Source organism: Condylostylus longicornis, unplaced genomic scaffold (genome assembly GCF_029603195.1).
Source record: "Condylostylus longicornis isolate FDR11 unplaced genomic scaffold, ASM2960319v2 ptg000038l, whole genome shotgun sequence".
NCBI lineage: Eukaryota > Metazoa > Arthropoda > Insecta > Diptera > Dolichopodidae > Condylostylus > Condylostylus longicornis.
Window position 1 is genome coordinate 8106161 of NW_026578007.1, and position 20485 is coordinate 8126645.

Below are 20485 nucleotides of genomic sequence, written 5' to 3' on the forward strand. Positions count from 1 at the left end.
TTATTTTTATTAATATATAATATAAACATATGTAATTATATGATATTTGAAGAAAAAAGTCGAATGTTTTAAATTTAAGAAACAAAATATGCATTATGTAATTTTCAATATAATTATATTTTTTTTTTTGTTTAGTCCTTTTTGCAAATTATAGGCCCTTGCATCTAATCCTTCTCCGTCTTCTGTTGCTTAAAAAGAATGAAAGAAATTTTTAATTATTATTTAATATATATATTTTTTTTTTGTGTAAAATAATAATTATATTATAAATTTATTATATGAAAATTTGTTTCCAAAATTTTACAAAATTAAAATTTATTATTTTGTTCTTTAATTTATTTTAATCTTTTTATATTAAAAAAAAAAACAAACGATAAAAGCAAACACAAAAAAAAAGCAAAATTCATAAATATAATTATAAATAATTTTATATGTAATTTAATAATAATAAAACAAATTAAATAAATAAAACAATAAAATATTAATATTAAAAAAAAATAAAAAACAAAAAAAAACGAAGAAAAAATACCAGCCAATCAAATTAAAAATGATTTATTATAAAAAAAAAGAAAGAAAAAGAAAAAAAAACAAATTTTATATTAACTTTTTTTTTTTTGGTAGAAATAAATTCAAATGTTATAATGTGATGAATAAATTTTGCAGTTTTTTATTTTAAATTTTACTTATAAGTATGCCCTCCCAATTTAGTCTCCATGAGAAGAACACAGAACCACGATTTCTTTTTTGACTACTTTTTCTGAAAACAGCTTACATCTTTCAAATGGCTGACCAAAAGACGATTTTCTATAATTCATATATGCACTTCAAATTCTATCTGGAATATTTTCTTTTTTGCAACATTATAGATCTACTGGAACTTACCAGTTTACTTTTCAGAATTTTAATATCTTATACTTACCTACGTGATATTTTTTTCAAATATAAAATATTTTTACATCATTTTTTACATGTTTCGATTTTCGAACGTACTTCTTTAGTATTGAAGATTTTTCAAACATGAGTTATTTGGTAAGATTTTGCGAACATACTTTATATTAGGATCTAAGTTAAAACTGAAAAAATTTCCAAATTCAAAAATAAGCTGTTTAATATTAATCTAATTATGTTCTAATCTAAATTGGCCAAACTAATAAGAGTCAAAAACAAACCATATTTTTTTTTTGCCAATATTATTCTAAAAAATTTTGGGAAAATTTAGATAAACAAATATAATAGGAAACATGTTTCTTTCAACTATTTCTTAACTTTTTGGATCTCTATATCCTCTATTTTTATTATATATCTACTTCTTAAATTTTCCCACAATTCAAGTCGAAGACATTCTGCCTATAAGAACACTTAACTTGTATTAAAAACATTTTTACTCAAAAAAAAGCGAATTTAAAATATTTAAAAATATCAAATTATTTTGTTTTACTGATTCAGATATTCTTGAAATTTTTGCCCAATATAAGTATTTTATATTGAAGTAAAGTTCAGAAAAATCGGTTTATATATTAATTTGAAATTTTTTAATTTGCTGGCTGCAAAAATAAATATATTAAGTTAATCAAATCATAAATGATTAGAATAGGTCGAGAATTCTTCTCATCAGTCGCTGTTTGAAAACGTACCATTTATAAGTTTCCTACTTGTCCTCAGATTATAAGTTTTCTAATATCCTCAGTTTCTAGTTTGAAAGATTTTACATTTTATGAGACTATCTTCAATTGTTGCCTTTTATTACTCGCATACAATGAGGAAAGGTTTTATTGTATCTTGGCTCCTTTTATTATATTCAGGTATGTGTGTATATATCTTGACTCTTTATACCATTATTTTCATATTATTATTTAGTACCCACTTACCTATAACCTAAAAAATTAAAAATTAAATTTTTAAACTTTAGATATACAACATAAAATATATACGCAAAATATGAAAAATATGCACTAAAATATTTTATTTAATACTAATTCATTTCATTTTTTATCTTTCTTCATTTTCCACTATCCAAGAAATCTTTTGCTTCATTAATTTTAGCTGCTATATATGGTGAACCTCCACGATCAGGATGATTTAACAGCATAATTCTTTTGTGAGCATCCTTTATCTAAAATTTGTGGTAACATAACAAAATTGAATATTTTAAAACTTAAAAATAAATTACTTTTGCTTTAGATGCAGATGGACTGACACCTAATATAAGAGCTGCTTCCCTTTTATTCATTTTTGGATCGAAACCACCTTTATAATATTTTGAATTTGCTAAGCTTTCAGCATCTAATTTTGGTAAAGTTCTTAAAGTTTCACTAACTTTCTCAGATAAGTTTGGAACTCTGCGCATTAAATGTTTTCCTGCAAATCCTATAACTGCTAAACCTAATCCGGCTAGAATCGCAGAACTGGCCTAAAATGAACACATTATTGCGCTTATTTAAATTTCTACATACCCACAATTTATTTTGAAAATGCTTTTAATCAATTTAATATCGCAAACTTACCATTATAAAACTTTTTTTCTAAATCCGAATGAAATCTATTAATCTATTGGTATTATTAGTATTATTACTAAAATTATGAAATCTTATCAAAACATTTGTTTGAAGTCTGAATATTTAAGCATATTTCCAATTTGAGTATTCAAAATCATATGTTTTTTAATGTTCAAAGATGAGGAAAGTTTTTTATGGAAAAAAATAAACAATACCGCCAACCAGAAGACTATTGAATCAATTTTGAACAAGTTGATTCAAATTGAAAAGCAAGTTGTCAAATTCATGTATTATGTTGAAAAGTGCTACCACATTATTAAAGTTTCTTACAATTTGACTAATGAGAATGTATGAATAATTATTTGAATTAGTTATTTATTAATTATTAGAATAATATATATTATTTATACATGTTTAATATTAAAAAACCTTATTTTGGATTTCGCTTCTTAACCTAAGAATCTCATTAGTGTGGCAATACTATCAAATATTGTTTGTTCTGTATTAAACTTGTTTTGTACAACCATCCATGAATACAATAATACTTCTATCAAGACAAAAATTTTTGAAATTATAGGACTAAAATGATAACAATCTAATTTTAATGACATAGATTTTATTAGAAAAAACAGCTTATACACAGTATGTATATTGGTAACATTACAAAGCAAACGAAAAATATAAAATTTTAAATTGTTTCTCACAATTTTCACATAAAATCATCTGAATCATTACCATCATCATAATTTGTTTTCATATTTTCTGCTTTCATCAAACTTGAATAACTTCTTAGTTCAGCTTCATCTTGTCTACGTTTTTCATCCTCTTTTTCTTTTTGTTTCTGCAATCTAAGTAATCGTTTTTTATCTTCGCGCTCTTCTTCATCCCGTTTTTCTCTTTCACCCCTTAAATCTGGATGTTCTTCAACTTTTGTTTTATTAAGACGATTAACAATTTCATTAATTCGTTTTTCCACACGCACTTTTCTTACATCCTTATCACAGTGAAATGCTACTTGTCCAACCTCCATACCTTGTGTTTTCTTAAGATTTTCCCACATTGTATAAACAACATCGATATTATTCATTTTATTCCCTTGAATGCTATTTGCTTTGACGAGCTGACAAGCGTCATTAATCAAAGATGATGGAATATCATCAATCGTTTGCCCTTTCTGTAATCTTAAGTATACGTGTGCAGAAGATAATTTGTCAACATGAAACCAAACATCTTCTGGCCAACCCCATCTTATTAAGTCTTCATTTTCATATTTATCTGCACCCATGAAAATTCGAAATGGTGGTTGTACCACGTTGCTTGTAAAATAAAATACCATTATGATTTTAAAATAAAAAAAATACTCAAACACTGTTTGCTCAATGTAAAAGTAAATAAAACTGTTTTCTTTACATGCAGCTTCTTCCAACAAATTTGTACCACTTTTGTTTTCGTTGTTTTTATGATTTTACTGAACACCGGTCAAATTTCAAAATGTTTAAACAGCTGATTGTTGTTGTCATCAATTTTTTTAGGGTTGTGTAAAATGGAATTGAAATGGAAATTGGAAAATGAATTTGTGTTAGTGAAACTGAACGTTGGCAACGGGAATTTAAATTTTACGAAGCATCAAAACAATTATACATACATAAAATTAGATTTTGTATGTGGTAATAAATTATTTAGAAACCAAAATTTTCATTCTATAAATAGGTGAAAAAAATTTTTCATTTTGAAAACTATGCTGTATTTCAATCTGTTATGTGCCTATATTGTTTGACATTTCTCTAAAAATTTGAATAAGTATTGTTTACTGGTTAAAATGACAAGTTCCGTTGAAAATATCTATTTCCTCTTTTTGACAGCACCTTCTGTCTTTCTTTTCTAGTTTCAACTCTAAATCATGGCGGTAGGAAAAAATAAAGGTTTGTCCAAAGGAGGCAAAAAAGGTGGTAAAAAGAAGGTTGTAGATCCTTTTTCACGTAAAGATTGGTACGATGTGAAAGCACCAAATATGTTTCATACAAGACAAGTCGGTAAGACACTTGTAAACAGGACACAAGGTACTAAAATTGCATCTGAAGGATTGAAAGGCCGCGTGTTTGAAGTATCGTTAGCCGATTTACAAGAGGATCATGATGCAGAACGTTCCTTCAGAAAATTCCGTTTGATCGCTGAAGATGTCCAAGAACGTAATGTTCTTACCAATTTTCATGGTATGGACTTAACAACTGATAAATTAAGGTATGTGTATGAATTTATTTTAACCTATACAACACGTCAACCTGCATATGTACGTCCATGTGTATACATTATGTACATGTATACACTTCTATGTGAAATATTCATAATTCTTATTTTTGTTATACTTAATTCAAATTTGCAATTTTTTAAATTTTAGGTCAATGGTTAAAAAATGGCAAACATTGATTGAAGCTAATGTAGATGTCAAAACTACAGATGGATATCTTTTACGTGTTTTCTGTATTGGATTTACATCAAAAGATCAAATGTCTCAACGTAAAACTTGCTACGCTCAACATTCACAAGTTCGTCAGATTCGTAAAAAAATGACAGATGCAATTATTCGCGATGTTAGTAGCTCTGACTTAAAGGAAGTAGTAAATAAATTACTTCCTGATTCCATTGCAAAAGATATTGAAAAGAAATGTCAAGCAATTTATCCACTTCATGATGTGTACATTCGTAAAGTAAAAGTTCTTAAAAAACCACGTTTTGATTTATCAAGATTACTTGATTTACATGGAGATGGTGGTGGTAAAGGTACAGAAGGAGCTGTATCAGAAGGTGCCGTAATTGATAGACCAGAAGGTTATGAGCCGCCTGTACAAGAATCAGTTTAAGTATGTTTTTAAATATGAGAATGTTAAAAGTTGTGTAAAAATAAAATCCAAACAATTTTTACATTGAAGTGAAATTTAATTTTTATTAAAACCTAGTGTTAGCAGAGCTTAGATGAAGAGCTTAATCTTTTCTTATTAAAAATTCTTAAATTAAGGGCACTGAATCTGCTAATTTTGCTCAAATTTTTGTCTAAAATGTTCTACTCTAAACTAGAAATTGAACCTATATTTTATTACTATTAATATTTAGACCTATATGTTTCTTGTTTTAAATTAAGATCACTCTTCACATCCAATTCTGTAGAACACGGTATAAAAAAATTTTCGAAATTCCTTGGGTTGATCTTATTTAATAGCTCGCTATATTCCCAATCTGTTAATTTGTTTATCAAATAGACGGTAATTTCAATAAAATTTGTAGTGGGTCAAGGGATATCTTAAATTAAACAGTTTTATACTTAAAACATTAAAACTTTTATTAAATACAATTTATCAAATTAATTTTTTATAATTTAAGACAAAAATAAATATGTATGCTTCCAAACAAAATGTATTCAATTTAGTAAAATAGTTAAGCACGACAAAAGCAGTTTTTTCAATATCTATTTTAAAACAATATTCTTAGGAATCAGCGGATCGAGAAATAAACATTTGATTTTCATAAATCTGTTATTTCATTTGAGTTATTTGGCCTTAAATTTCGAGATATCAAATCATTGTAAAAACGTTGTATAATTTCTTTAACGTCATCCGGGGCTGCTTTTGATTTTTCCAGTGCACTTTTTGCATCTGCTGATGCCTCATATATATAATTTTTTTCAAGTTTTGCCTTAGCTCTAGCATAATAACCTTCATAGCTGTCTGGCTTCAATTCGATAGCTTGTGTAGCGAGATCAATTGCTTCCGAAAGTTCCTGGAACAAAAAGGAAACTTTTATTTTCAATTATTTAAATTTATGTAAACTTACGTTCATCTTTCGTTTACTTCTTGACAAATTAAGTAATAAATTAACCTTTAATTGAATAAAAATGAAATTTTGTTCGGTTGGAAATTCAATGAAAAGCATTTTTTTCAGAGCATATTGATAGCGATATGCAGCATCTTGAAAACGATTTTTTCTGTATAAGAAATTACCATCTTCTAATAATTTATTAATTAAAATAACTAAAATGTCAACTTTTCCAGCAGCTAATGTCCATGTTGCTGGTCCTAATTTTGCACCTCTTTTCAAAAATATTTGAACAACATTTACGTTGCGACAAGCAATAGCACGATCTAATGGCCTCATATTATTAATATCTAAATGTTCAATTTTAGCACCATTTTCAATTAAATATTGTACAAGATTTGATGATCCTTGATAAGCAGCTAAATCTAATATAGTACGACCAATTTTATCAACATGGTCTTGCCGACAACCCTTATCAATTAAAAATTTAACCACATTATAACGTCCCCGTAGGCATGCCCATGATAATGCTGTTAGACCATCCTTGTCTTGACGTTCTAAATCGACACCCCTCTCTACTAAAAATTCTATAATATCTAAATGACCTTCTTCAGATGCTATCATAAGAGATGTTTTTGATGCTTCATTTTCACATTGTTCTATATCTGCTTCATATTGTATTAATCTTTCAACAACAGCTAGATGACCCTCTTTAATTGCAAGAATTAGAGCTGTTTGACTTAATTTATTTTTAGCATCAACATTTGCTCCTCTAGACAATAAAACGGAAACTGTCTCTAAACATCCATTTTTCGAGGCAGCGATTAATGCTGTGTCCCCAGTTAAGGTATCGTAATCATTAAGATTTATTTTATCTGTGTCCAAAATATCTTCAACTATCCCCAAATAATCATTTGAAGCGGCTGCTATTAGAGATTGTTGCAAAGCATTTGTAAAAGATACATTTGATGTTGAACTTGAATTTTTATATGTCCAATCACACGCCAATAAATATTTCACAACGCTCGACATACCAACTCTCGCAGCATGTACAAGAGCACAACGTTGCGTTGTATCAGTTTGACTGACATCACTCCCAGCCGCAATCAATAATCTGACAATGTCACAATGACCTCTTAATGCAGCAAATATTAATGGGGTACATCCTTGACTGTTTGTTCCATTTACATTAGCTCCAAATTCCAATAAAAGGCTTACCATTGGCACTATTCCTGTATTAAATATGAAAAATAATATTGAATTACAACTTTTCAAACTAAAGACTTAAAAGAGAAACTTCTTACAAATTTTTGATAAAATATTTTATTTCCATACCTTCATGGGCAGCTATACATAAAATTGTTGCGTTTCCTAGGAAATCTGTTACATAATCAGCTGACGCTCCTGCTAATAATAGTAATCTCGAAACTTTAACATTGGGGCTATAGATGTTTCTTAATGTACAGAGAGCTTCTGAGGTCGAATCAGCTGATGTTGTAACCCAATATGATTGTATATCTCGAGCTGATAACGTTGTTTGTCCGTTACGAAAGAGATGTGCTTTTAAAATATGATGACATAATTCTAAAGTTTTGTCTGGATCTAAAGGAGCTTGCATTCTTGATAAACGAAATGCTAATGCAGCATGTCCAATACGAAAATCGCATAAAAACTTTGTTGATTCTGCTTCATCCCGCCTCAAAAGCCATTCTCTTAATGCCGGATGAAAGAACATATACGTATTATCTAACCGATGTACTAAAAAACCATTTAATAATTTGAATCTCTCAAGAAATTCATCCCAATCTAAATTAATTTCTGTATTTAAAGCCAATATAGAAAAATAAATTTCTTTTAAAGTTAACGGATATAATGATGACAAACAAACATTTAAAATTGGTAATGCTTTTTCAAAACTTGTAGTTGTCGGAAAACGTAAATTAAAATGTAATAAAAATATTTGTGCCAATGATATCGGTAATATTTTATAACTAGCTGATTTAATAACTAAATGTCCTTTTTCAATTAAATCCATAACTAATTTACAAAATAAAAATGAACCTTTTGATAATGACATAAAATGATTACAAAATTTCATTTGACCAACTGAATTCTCTTTGGTTGTACCAATATTTTTTTGTATATCAACACTATGACTTATACGAAATGATAAATATTCTAATATATCTTTTTGTATACAATCATTTGAATTTAAATTATCTAAATTTATTTGTGTAAATGGTAAACTTTTAATATGTTCTTTCATATTTGTTCTAACAGTACATACAACTTTTAACCATTGTGGAAAATATGATGTTATTTTTGATAAAAATGATGATATCGTATGACCATGATCTGGTCTATGATATTCAGCTTCACATAATCCATCAATTAATATAATACAATGTTTTGTTGTTATTTTACCAGAATTTTTTAATTGTATTAATGGTTCTAATATTGCCATTCTAATAACACGTTCCGGATCAGCAAAACATTCTTTAATACCTAATATATTTTGTAAATGTTGTTCATTTTCTAAATAATCACGGAATGCAATTAATTGTGGTGCTTGACATAATTGTGCAGCTAATGAATGTATAAAATCAGGAACTAAACATGTTACATTATTATCAACTTGACAAAAATGATATGCAACAACATATGATGCTAATGTTTTAATACGATCATTATTAATATTTATTTGACAATAAATACCATCATTCTCTGGTAAATTAATAGTTTTTTTACGTCCAAAACATGAATATTCAACTAATTGTAATATAAATGCTGTTTTACCAGTACCAGAATTACCATTAATTAATATACCAGGTGTATCAGTTGATATTAATATATTTGATAATTCACGTAACATCCATTGTCGTCCAATAAATATTGGATCAGTTTCTTGTAATGGTACCTCAAAGAATAATGGTTTTAAATTTAATTTCATCATTTTATATGGAATGGTTTTATTACGATGATTATCAATATCTTTAATTGATTGTGAAGATACTGATGATGGTTTTAACCAACGTCTTATTATTGATTTTCGACTTTTTGATGATATATCATGAAAAGTTCCTGCATTTTTTGTTTTTTATATAAAAAGAAATAAAATTATTTTTATTAATTTTGTTTTTTTTTTTTAATAATTTAAAATTTTTAACCTTTTGTTGTTGAACTTCTTTTAATATCATTTTGATTAAAATTTTCTTGTGATAAAAATCCAATTGAATTAATTCCTTGCATATCATTAATATCTGTCGTCATTGTATTTGTATTTAATTTTTCATTTTCATTAAATTTTATTTGTGTTAAACCACCAATTGATTGATCAGAATTACTACAAGTTGTTATTTTCAACTTAATCATATTTTCATCTAAATTCTTTTGATTTTCTTGTTCATTTTGCTGTTGTAATTGCTGCTGCTGCTTCTGCTGTTGTTGTTGATCAATCAATTTGTCTGATAAAAATGTTAATTTACCTTGCAATTCATCTTGATATGTTTTATTCCCTGCATGAATTATAAGTGATTTTAGAAATATTTTATATTAAACAATTTGTTAAGAAAAATTAATAAAGAAATTATTTAAGTGTTAGTAATTTATTATAATCATGCAGTTATACATATCGCCTCCTTAGAGCAGAATTAGCCTAAATCAATTTTTCTCCAAAAAAAATTTATTTAACAATATCCTATATCATTCGCACCGAACGCAAAAGCATATTTATACTCCTATACTTGAATCTCATTCATACAAGAATTCGGCTTAAAAATCATTCGCGCATAATAATCTTATGTCCACATATTATATTTTATTTATATATGGAAATTGGATTGCCATCTTTTATCCTTTTAAGCTGTGTTATGGGAATTTGAATAAAAATTACATTTCTATCTTCAGTTTTTCAATTATGCAAATTGTGACTTAAGATAGTTTTGCTCTAGACAGGCAGTATGTGAATTTCTTCAGCACAATAGAATGTTTAAATAAGTATGTTAATGATTTGTCTATGATATCGCTTATACACATACCTACATATATATTTCTAATAATAATAAGCATGTTATTTTTAATAATAAGTAAGCATATAGTTAAGTTTTACAGCGTTTTAACACAATAAAATTAATTGAAAAAAAGCAAACAAACTTAAAAATTAAATTTTAAACTTTAATTATTAGTTACGGTACATTAATCTTAAGATAAATTAATAATATTTAAATTTTTAAAAAACGATTTCAATTTCTTATGGATTTTAATTGCTTCCAACAACTATACAAAACCCATGAATATTTAGATTAAACCTATATTCTAAAAGACCGTATATAATTTATTAAATGGCAGAACGAAATTGTAAAATTTTATATCTATTAATAATTAAAATTAAGAATAAAATTTAAATCCTGTATATATTTTGCAACCATTATAAAAAAAAACATGATTTTGTTCATGATCAAATTTTTTCTCATAACAAGATAATTTTCTATTTTCCCAAGAATAATTTTAATTTTTATAATATATGATTGCTTTACTTTATGTATAACTTAAAATATTTCTATTAAATTCATTAGAGAATGTCATAAGCCTAGGCCATAAATCAAAATTTAATGTATGAAATGCATTCTCTATAATATTATTCTTATAAAAAATTGTCCATAAGTACAACAAAAATCTGTACTTAGCGAAAAATTTGTTTAACACTGAAAGTAACAATTTGTTTTTGTCACTATATTTATATAGAGATTCTACTGTAATTCAAAAATTTTAATACCTTAAATCTCGCAATTTGGGATACTACATCTCTGGAGCAGATTTGAATATTCCATATTATGAATTAAATGCGCTAAGCAGTACAATTTGGTATTATTAAGAATATCGAATAATAGTAAGTTAGTACGACACAGTTTCAATATAAAACTTATCTCTATGACTACATACTTATTTTTGTACAAAAATTTATTGCAAAGACTTTTTATTTTTTGCATCATAAGCAATAACAAAAAATTATATTTTATGTTACCTGTAATTGCAGTGCATGAGTTCAAAGAACTGACAAAATGTAAATTTTCACATTTTATTAAAGACTAAACAAAATAAATTAAAATTATTAAATTGCTGAGAAATTTTTTTTTTTATTATTTTGTATGAATATTTTCAATTTGTTTTTTTTTTCTTTTTTGTTTTTATTTTTGGTTTTAGTGTAATGCGCTTGTCACTCTTCATTATTTCAATTACCTTGAATAACTTTTGAATGTAATTGAACCTATTTCGCTAAATTTTGTTAACTGAAAATTTATTTATTTTAAATTAAAAATAAAAAGTATTAATATAAATTTTATAAAAGTGCAATGTGTTCTGAAAATTTTTTTTAATAGAAATTGTGAAGAAATTAATTAAAATTGATTTTTTAAATTATAAAAAGGTAAGTGAATACTTATAAGTATGTATATATGTAACAAGTTTTATGTATAAAATTTTGTATTGTTTGGTAGAACAAAAATTCAACAATGCCAATCTTGTTTTTTAAGACAAAAATCAGAACAGAAAAGTTAAACGTAAATTTCGATGAAAGAAAGAAACAATTAATCAAAAATATTATTTCCTTCTCAAATTTATTAGTTTAATTTTATCCCACCCTAATCATAATAAAATACAATGAAACACAATTGACCAATTTGATAGAGTTCCAAAATTAACTATTTAGAAAATTTTCAATGTAGATTTAATCTTGTGGTTCCGGAATGAAGGAAATATTCCGGGGGAAAATTATTTGGTAAAATTTGTATTTACATTACAAACTAATTCAATCGGGATATACATACACAAATACATTCGTAAAGAAAGTTGTAATGAGACGCAAATTTTTTATATAAATTTTGAATTTCCTAGCAATACTAAATATTAATTTTTATTTTATTTCTATTTCAAGTTCAAGCGATTATTTTATACAAATTTCATATTCTTTCGGTTTACTCGAATTGTATTTTAAATATTATGTATTTTGTCGAAACAATTAAGGTACTAATATTATTATTTATAGAAATAACGGAATTATTATACTTATGTTTCCTGCGAAAATAATTTAAATAATTTTTTGTGAAATTTTTAGTAAATACAAATAAACATAATAAAAAATTGTTTAATATGAAAAATGAATATTAATATTATTATACAATTACACAAAGTGGTCCGGTTCAAGTGCTAATCACCTTACTGTCAGGAACTGATTCATTGAACATTTTTTGGGAAAAATTATCTAATTACCTCAAAAAAGACCCCTATTTTTTTGTTCAATGCGCAACATCATCCTCTACAACTTTCTTATTAATAACTTTCCTAGCATGAAAATTTTACAAGCAAAGTGATAATTTTTGCAAGTACGGGGGAACCTTTATAACTCGAAGTCGCACCCCTTAAAAGAGTTGGAGTTATTGAAATTTCGAGTTGAAGAGAAAAAAAAATGCTATTTCAATATTTAAGGGAACTCATATGGCTGCGAAATGAGGAGATTTTCGAGTTGTTGAGATTCGAGTTGTGGAAGCTCCATTATTTTTTCGTTATCTGTAAGAAAGAGCTACACTAAAGAAAAATATACATACAAGTAAAGATTTGAATTTTGCAAAATTTCAAATAAACAGATGGAAAGATGAGAACAAATTTTAATTTTACATTTATATTATTTCATGAATTTTCAGTAATAAAATGATTTACCGCATTAATAAGATGAAAATTAAATTCAAAAACTGTGTGCAATACTATTTAGATTTAATTTCAAATTTTAACAAAATTATTTAATTTTGAAATTATATTAAAAAAGAAAACATTTTGCCTAGTTCATAAAACTACTTGCATAGTTAAGAAAAAAATTTAATTAATTTTTCACTGTACTAAAGGTTCTTTTATAAAATTTATTGGAATTTAGATTAATGGTTATCGACAAATTATGTAATTATATATTACTAGTACTTATAATACAAATTCTAACTAGGTAACCCTAGGTATGTTAAAAAAAATAATTTTTTAATTTTTAGTTTTTTTTATTGCATTTAATTTTTACCTACAAATGCATACACACACATAAGTATAAATATTAATCTGCTTTGTAATTCTGTTATTAAATCAATTATGTAATATTCGTTATAATAATCACCACACCTCAAAAATGTCAAGCCACAATATTATATTGAAATTCGTGTTGTCTTGTGAAAAATTAAAAAAAAAATAAATTGGGAAAAAATAATAAACACAATCAACACGGCTACTTGAACCGAAATAATTATTATAAATAAGTACTTAAAATATGGCCATAATATATTGTATGCAAAATAATAAAGGCTTTTCTTTAAATATAAAATCATAAAATTTAAAAGATTTATTTCGTAATATTAAAATATTAAGTAAGGATAAAGATAAAGTATTTGAATTTCGTATATCAATTACAATATGCCGCATTTGAATACGCTTATAATATTATAGCTATGGAAAAAAATTTTTGTAAAGTATAACCTGCACACTAATTAATTATAAATTCATTTGAAGGCAACCTTGATGACTTCGTTATGTAATAGTGTCTTCAAGCTACAAAATTTCATTATTTTATGAATTCTGTGAATTTTAGTACACAAATTTATTCGAAATTATGGGAAGGGTGTATAAGAACGATTATAAATTAAAATGAAAATTTATTTTTTATATAAAATTTGAAAATCGATTAAATCTTACTGTAAAATTGAGAATTATTTGAATACAGAAAGTTTATCTAATTTTTGAAAAGCGCACTTGTGTAAGGAGACAAGTTGAGTGTTTTTTTTTTTTAATGAAATTCCCGATTAAAACTTTCAAAGCGGCTTATTAAAATTTAGACAAGAAACAATTTATTGAACAGCAAAGATTATGTTTTGATTTTTCTTTTCTATTTAAACTACACTATAATTCTATTCAAATACATTTTATATTATATAAACTTCTTTGTTTATCTAGTTAGTAATGCAGTAGTTATAAAATACAGGTGCGAAAATATTTTAATTAAATTTAATATTTTAATAAAATTCATGATTTTTTTATTATAATAAATTTTATAATGCATAAAATATGCATAGACATACACACAGGGTGTTTCAAACGTAAATTACCTAATGATTAACTTAATGATTAATTTTCTTACTTTAATGAGTAAGAAAACAAATTGTAAATTTAGAATAAAAACTTAATTAATTAGATTAAGAACAATTTATTTCAGAAAATCAAATAAAAGCTACCTTTATTAACTACAAATTCAATGAAATTTCTTTTTTCGTTTAATTGTATTTGCAAAATAGTTCTAATATTAGAAAAATTAATTTTTTACACAATATTATTTGCCATGGCATTATTATAAAAATTAACATTAGGTTTATAACAATGATAGTGTTAGAGTATAGCGCACACCCTGTACTTACTCATTTCTGTTTTTTCTTCTCTTAATTACAATTTACTACTATTACGCATTTCTATTAATATTTTTTTAAATAAAATCTAATAAAAGATACTTTATAATTTTTTTTTTTGTTCAAATATGTGTATGCATTATTAATTCAAATTTTATCAATAATCTGTCAGTTATAATTAAGTGAATTGTTGAGTAATTATAAAATATTATTAAAATAATAAAAGGAAAAAAATAATTAAAAACTAGTTTAAACAAAAATCATAAAAAATGGATTTTAAATTTTAATAAAATATAAAGAAAAATTCATAATTAAACTTAGTGATCAATTGATTTCAAAAATATTTTTATGTTTGGCAGTTTCAATAAGCGCTACTATACGTACGAGTATTATACACGAATCCTTTTATTTAATTGCGTTCACAAAAAGTTTTAGACCATTCTTATGGCATAAAATACATTTTATAAAGAATATTAATTTAAGGAGCCTAGTTTGAACTTCTCCAGAATCATTAACGTATCTACTTAGTTTTAATAGATTTTTAACTAGTAAAAATAATTTGTTTGTGTACTTTTAAATCAATTAAGTTAATTATTAAAAATTAAGCTAATAAAAAAAATTTCTGTATTTTCTGAAAAATCAACAACATATTAAGAGTTTTTAACATTATTAATTATTTTTCAATAAAATCTACTTTATAATGGAAATGAAACCGCCATTGAAATGAAACCACTTTTTTAACTAAGAAGATTTAAAAGTCTCATGATGATAAGTGATATTTAAAAATTTTCAACAATAATTACTTTTTCACTTTTTGAATTTATCTTTCGATATTTTTCTCATATCAAATCGGACTTGCTTAAAATTATATAATAATATTAAAGTGCACAAAATAATAAAACAATTTTTCAAATCTAAAATTGAAATGCCTAACTATAAAGCCAATGTGGCTGATGATAAGTAATGGTAAGTCTAATAATTGCATTTCTATTTTATTTCAATTAATTATGTCAGAGCTTAACTCTATATTATTTTGTTAAACTAACATCAAATATGTATATTTTATATTTATCTTAAAACAAAGCTCATATATTCAAATTATCATCATAAAAATCTATTATAAATTAATAAACTAGTTCATTATAAAAATATACAAGAATTTTACAAAATTGCAATAAACAAGTAATTAATTTTACTTTTAATACAATTCTAGTTTAATAATTTGTAGTCTTCTATAAAAAAATGTTGTTAATAAATTTTTAATTAATTAAAAATTTAAATTAATATCAATCAATTACTAATAATTATTGTCATTCGTGTTATTGCCTTATAAAAGTGATAAAAAACATGCATATTTAATTAATAATTAATTATTGCCTGCTAATTGATTTAATCCAGCATTTAAAGAACAAGATTGAGCATTCCAAAGTGATTTAATTTTTCCTAATAAATTTCCAGGTGATATTGATGTACCAACAAGACTTAAACGATTTCGATTATTATCAATACTAATACCGAAACTATTATTGGTACCACTACTACCACTATTTGTGATACTATTACTATTGCTACCACCACCATTATTTGTTCCATTATTTAAATTACTAATTAATTGTTTTCGTCTTCTTGTAACAACTGAATCAGAACATGTTGATGTTTCAAGTAAATTTGCATCACCTGATGTTTCAAGTAAATTTGCATTATTATGGTATTAATATATTTTTAAATTAATAATTAAAAAATAAAATAAAAATTGTAAACCATAACTCCCAAATGATTTTCTTATTATTAAACCAAAAACAGAAATTTATATATAATATATAGCATAACAAAATTTTAAAATTACCTGATGTTCCAAGATTTTTAGTAATATCATTACTATTACCACTTGATGCTGCACGTCTATGACCACCAATTCCACTACTATGACTACCAAATGTATTTTTAATTGCTTTTGAATTAAAAAATTTTCTTCTACTTTGTGGTGTTGTTGAATTTGAATTCCCAGATGAACTTTTTATATTACTATTACTATTGGCACTACTATTTGTATTCGAATTCAATTGATCGCTATTATTTGATTCTTTATTCTAAATACAATTTTTAATATTTAATTATAAAAAAATTGTTAAAGATTTAATTTAATAAGATTTTTATACCTGAAATGATTTCGCTATAACACCTTGTAATCTACTACGTAATTTGAATTGAGGTTGCGGTGAACCAATTGGGCTAACAATAGTTGATGTTGAACCACCGATACCAGTATCATAATCATTTGTTGATTTATTTTTATCTATTTTGTAAAAATTATTTATTTATTAATATTTTTTGTAAATTAATTTTAATTATTTAGTTATTATAAATACGAACCTAATAATTGTAAATTATAAGCACATATTGGGCAATTATCATCACGAAATATACATGAATAGCATCGTTCATGACCGCATGCATCAATTAATTTACGTTTTTTACCTTTATCAAAAAACATTCGACATGATGGACATTTAGCTTCTGAAAATTCACCATTTTCAAAACGTTTTATATTTTGTAAATCTACAAATTGAAAAAAAGAAAATATAATTAATTTAGTTACCATGAAACACATTCAACATGTTTAAATATGTAATTAAAATAATTTTACAAGATTTTTATTTATAAGACAAATGTTTTTGTGTAAAGAACCTGATAGCTGAGAACTATTTTATAAAAATTTTTTTTAAATCTCATTAAATATCGCACTACCAATAATACTACATTGTTTTCACTATTTTTAAACAAAAATGAAATTCATTATTAGTTTATAATATGGAAAGAAAATTATTCCTGTATTTGACAATTAAATATAAAATACTACTGATTCTTGTTAAATAAAATATAGAAAAATTATTCTAATTCTCATGAGACAATATCGATTCCATAAATAGAAATATGAAATACAATACTATTTCTATAGGTTTTTTGCATTATGTTTAAGTTATATAATATAAGTGTAACCCAGAATATAAATTATTAAATAATGTAACAAAAAGAATTAATGTCAAGCGCAAACGAACTACTTAAACGTGTTTTCCTACATGAATACTAAAAAAAATTAACATTAATTTTTTGCAATAATTTTTTCGATATTTATAAAATAAAAGTGAATTGATTTTCTTAAGAAATTTGAAATTATTTATAAATAGAAATAAAGAACGTAAAAATCCTGAAACAAAATTTGCATCAAATTAAAAAATGCAAATACCTATATAAAAACATTTATACAGGTCGTCCGAAATTCAATAGTACTTCCGAAGCAGGGTAATAGAATGCGTTCAGGCGAATTCTCCTTCGGGAATATCACTGAGTTTCGCAAACTATGATAGATGTTAATAATAAAATGAGAAAATAAAATCAATTTATAGAAGAGAAATAGTGAATTTTTAAAGAGTACTCTCATAAGAAAATATCAAAATAGCGAAATTTCGAAGTAAGCGTGAGGTTTTTGAGAAATTTTTCTTGTAAAATTTTTATTCGTTTATTATATATGAAGATTTATGATCAATTCCTAACAAATTAAATTTTTTTTTTAACACTAAACTTCCACAACGGATTGATTGGCTCATTTTGTTAAAAAATTTTGTAAAAATCAAATAAGATCTCATTTTTTTTCAGTTTATTATAAAAAATTTTAAAATACGAATTATTTTATATTGAAGAAAAATATGAAATTTATATAAGGCATACGTAAAATATTATTCTGCTCATTGGATTCGTAATAAGGTCCTCCGTTTTAAACCTTAAATAAGAAAATCTTATCGTTTCGTGTGCACAATCTTTAAATTTCAATACAAAATTAAATATAAATTCAATCTACATAATAGTTTATTTATGCTACTATAAAATTCTACATAAAAAGATTTGCATTTTATCAAAGCCATACAGCTCTTTCCATAACAAATAAGTATAAAATTATTCATGTTAAATTTAAATTTACTAATAACACTACACACCTATATAAGAATTTTTGGGTTTTTGAACTTTCCTCTGACATTATATTACAAATTTCATATATAATACGATTCAATAATGTATTATGTTTAAAGACGCCATGTCTATAAACATTCTAATTATACCTATAATTACAAAATTTTCATTAAAAATAATTCCATCTAGACATGGAGTAAGGATTTAAGTTTATAATACAAAGTAACACCTTGAATTCCTTTAATTCTCAATAAATTTTTCTATTCGTGTACGTTACGCTCATGTATTTGCGAATGAATGAAACAATATACAACCTATATCCATAAAATCAATGAAGACTTTTTTTCTATCTATATAGACATATACGAGGGTCACTATTTATATTTCGGGTCCTGGCAATACTAGTGCTGCCAGGTGCAATCTGACACTTCCATTGGAAAGTTTGACATTTTTTAGGACAACTTCACTCAGAACGTTTTGTCATTCGAGCGCGAATTGTTTTGTTTACAGTGACTTGAAAAATTCATCTCGGTCAAAAAATGGAATTGTCCCGTGAAAATTTTCGTGCGATGATTTTTTACGATTTTCGGCGCGGATTATCGAGACAAGAGTGTCTCGATCAACTTGTTTGGACTTTTGGTGATGAAGCACCATCAAAAACCACTGTAAATCGCTGGTACCAAGAGTTTGGTTTCGGACGCCGTTCGCTCCAGGATGAATTTCGTGAAGGTCGGCCAATTTCGGTCGTTTTGCCGGAAACCATCGATGCTGTGCGCGAAATGATAATGATGGACCGGCATGTGACATACTGTGAGATTGAGGCATCCTTGGGCATTAGTTCCACCAGCGTACATAAGATATTGCATGAACATCTTGCCGTGAAAAAGGTGTGTTGTCGATGGATCCCAAAAAATTTGACGATTGCACAAAAGAAGGCTCGTGTCGATTGGAGCTAAGAAATGTTGAAAAAATTCAATCTCGGTGCGTCAAAAGACGTTTATAAGATAGTCACAGGTGATGAATCATGGATCTATGCATATGAGCCCGAAAAGAAACAGCATTCGACCGTATGGGTGTTCCAAGACGAGCCAAATCCAACAAAAGTTGTTCGTGGAAGAAGCACATCGAAGCAAATGATCGACTTTTTTTTTGGTATAACCGGTCATGTGGCCACAGTACCTTTAGTGGAACGTAGGACGGTCAATTCTGAATGGTACACCACCATCTGTTTGCCGAAAGTTTTCGAAGAAATAAGGAAAACAAACAAGCGCCGGCGAATCATTCTTCATCATGACAATGCAAGCTCTCACAAATCAGCTGAAACAATGGACTATTTGAGCGCTCAAAATGTCGAATTGATGGGTCATCCGCCGTACAGTCCTGATTTAGCACCCAATGACTTCTTCTTATTCCCTCACATCAAAAAAAAAATGCGTGGACAACGATTTTCAACACCTGAAGAAGCAGTCGATGCGTTCAAAAACCATGTTTTGGAGGTGTCTCAATCGGAGTGGAAAAAGTGCTACGAAAATTGGTTTCAGCGCATGCAAAAGTGTATTGATCTTCATGGGGAATATTTTGAAAAACAATAAAACCATTTCCAATGATAAATGCTTGTTTTTTATTGCTAGACCCGAAATATAAATAGTGACCCTCGTAGAAATTTATAGTGCGTATACGAACGTATACTCTTACTTGATATTGCATCGTGTTTAAAATTACAAAATGACAAAAAAAAAACTTATATTATCAATATTTTTGTTTGCATTGTAATTTTCAAAA

At 25.8% G+C, this 20485-nt stretch overlaps 4 protein-coding genes across 7 annotated transcripts in view; 1 reads left to right on the forward strand and 3 right to left on the reverse strand.

Moving 5' to 3' along the window:
* Positions 1-1939: 1939 nt before the first annotated feature.
* On the reverse strand, positions 1940-3026 carry LOC129609261 (mitochondrial import inner membrane translocase subunit TIM14). The gene is made up of 3 exons (XM_055521195.1): positions 3006-3026; positions 2171-2410; positions 1940-2113 (listed from the first exon to the last, which is right to left on the reverse strand). Exons 1-3 carry the CDS (start codon positions 3024-3026, stop codon positions 2000-2002), a joined length of 375 nt encoding a protein of 124 aa, XP_055377170.1. The 3' UTR covers positions 1940-1999.
* A 74-nt stretch (positions 3027-3100) lies between these two features.
* On the reverse strand, positions 3101-3950 carry LOC129609299 (coiled-coil domain-containing protein 25). Its single transcript, XM_055521241.1, has one exon. It carries the CDS (start codon positions 3829-3831, stop codon positions 3205-3207), a length of 627 nt encoding a protein of 208 aa, XP_055377216.1. The 5' UTR covers positions 3832-3950; the 3' UTR covers positions 3101-3204.
* Positions 3951-4360: 410 nt separating this feature from the next.
* On the forward strand, positions 4361-5424 carry LOC129609298 (40S ribosomal protein S3a). Its single transcript, XM_055521240.1, has 2 exons — positions 4361-4736; positions 4894-5424. Exons 1-2 carry the CDS (start codon positions 4396-4398, stop codon positions 5354-5356), a joined length of 804 nt encoding a protein of 267 aa, XP_055377215.1. The 5' UTR covers positions 4361-4395; the 3' UTR covers positions 5357-5424.
* Positions 5425-5814: 390 nt separating this feature from the next.
* The window catches only part of LOC129609297 (protein TANC2), a 43708-nt gene continuing 29037 nt past the window's right edge, over positions 5815-20485 (reverse strand). For 3 of the 4 annotated variants that reach the window (XM_055521236.1, XM_055521238.1, XM_055521235.1), the window contains exons 3-10: positions 17108-17293; positions 16894-17030; positions 16581-16824; positions 16112-16411; positions 9473-9820; positions 7641-9386; positions 6324-7537; positions 5815-6269 (exon numbers count right to left, since the gene is read on the reverse strand). In XM_055521236.1, coding sequence (XP_055377211.1) covers positions 6015-6269; positions 6324-7537; positions 7641-9386; positions 9473-9820; positions 16112-16411; positions 16581-16824; positions 16894-17030; positions 17108-17293 — 4430 coding nt within the window. In that variant the 3' untranslated portion in view covers positions 5815-6014. The remainder of the gene's footprint in view (positions 6270-6323; positions 7538-7640; positions 9387-9472; positions 9821-16111; positions 16412-16580; positions 16825-16893; positions 17031-17107; positions 17294-20485) is intronic. The other variant, XM_055521239.1, reaches the window with a different exon arrangement.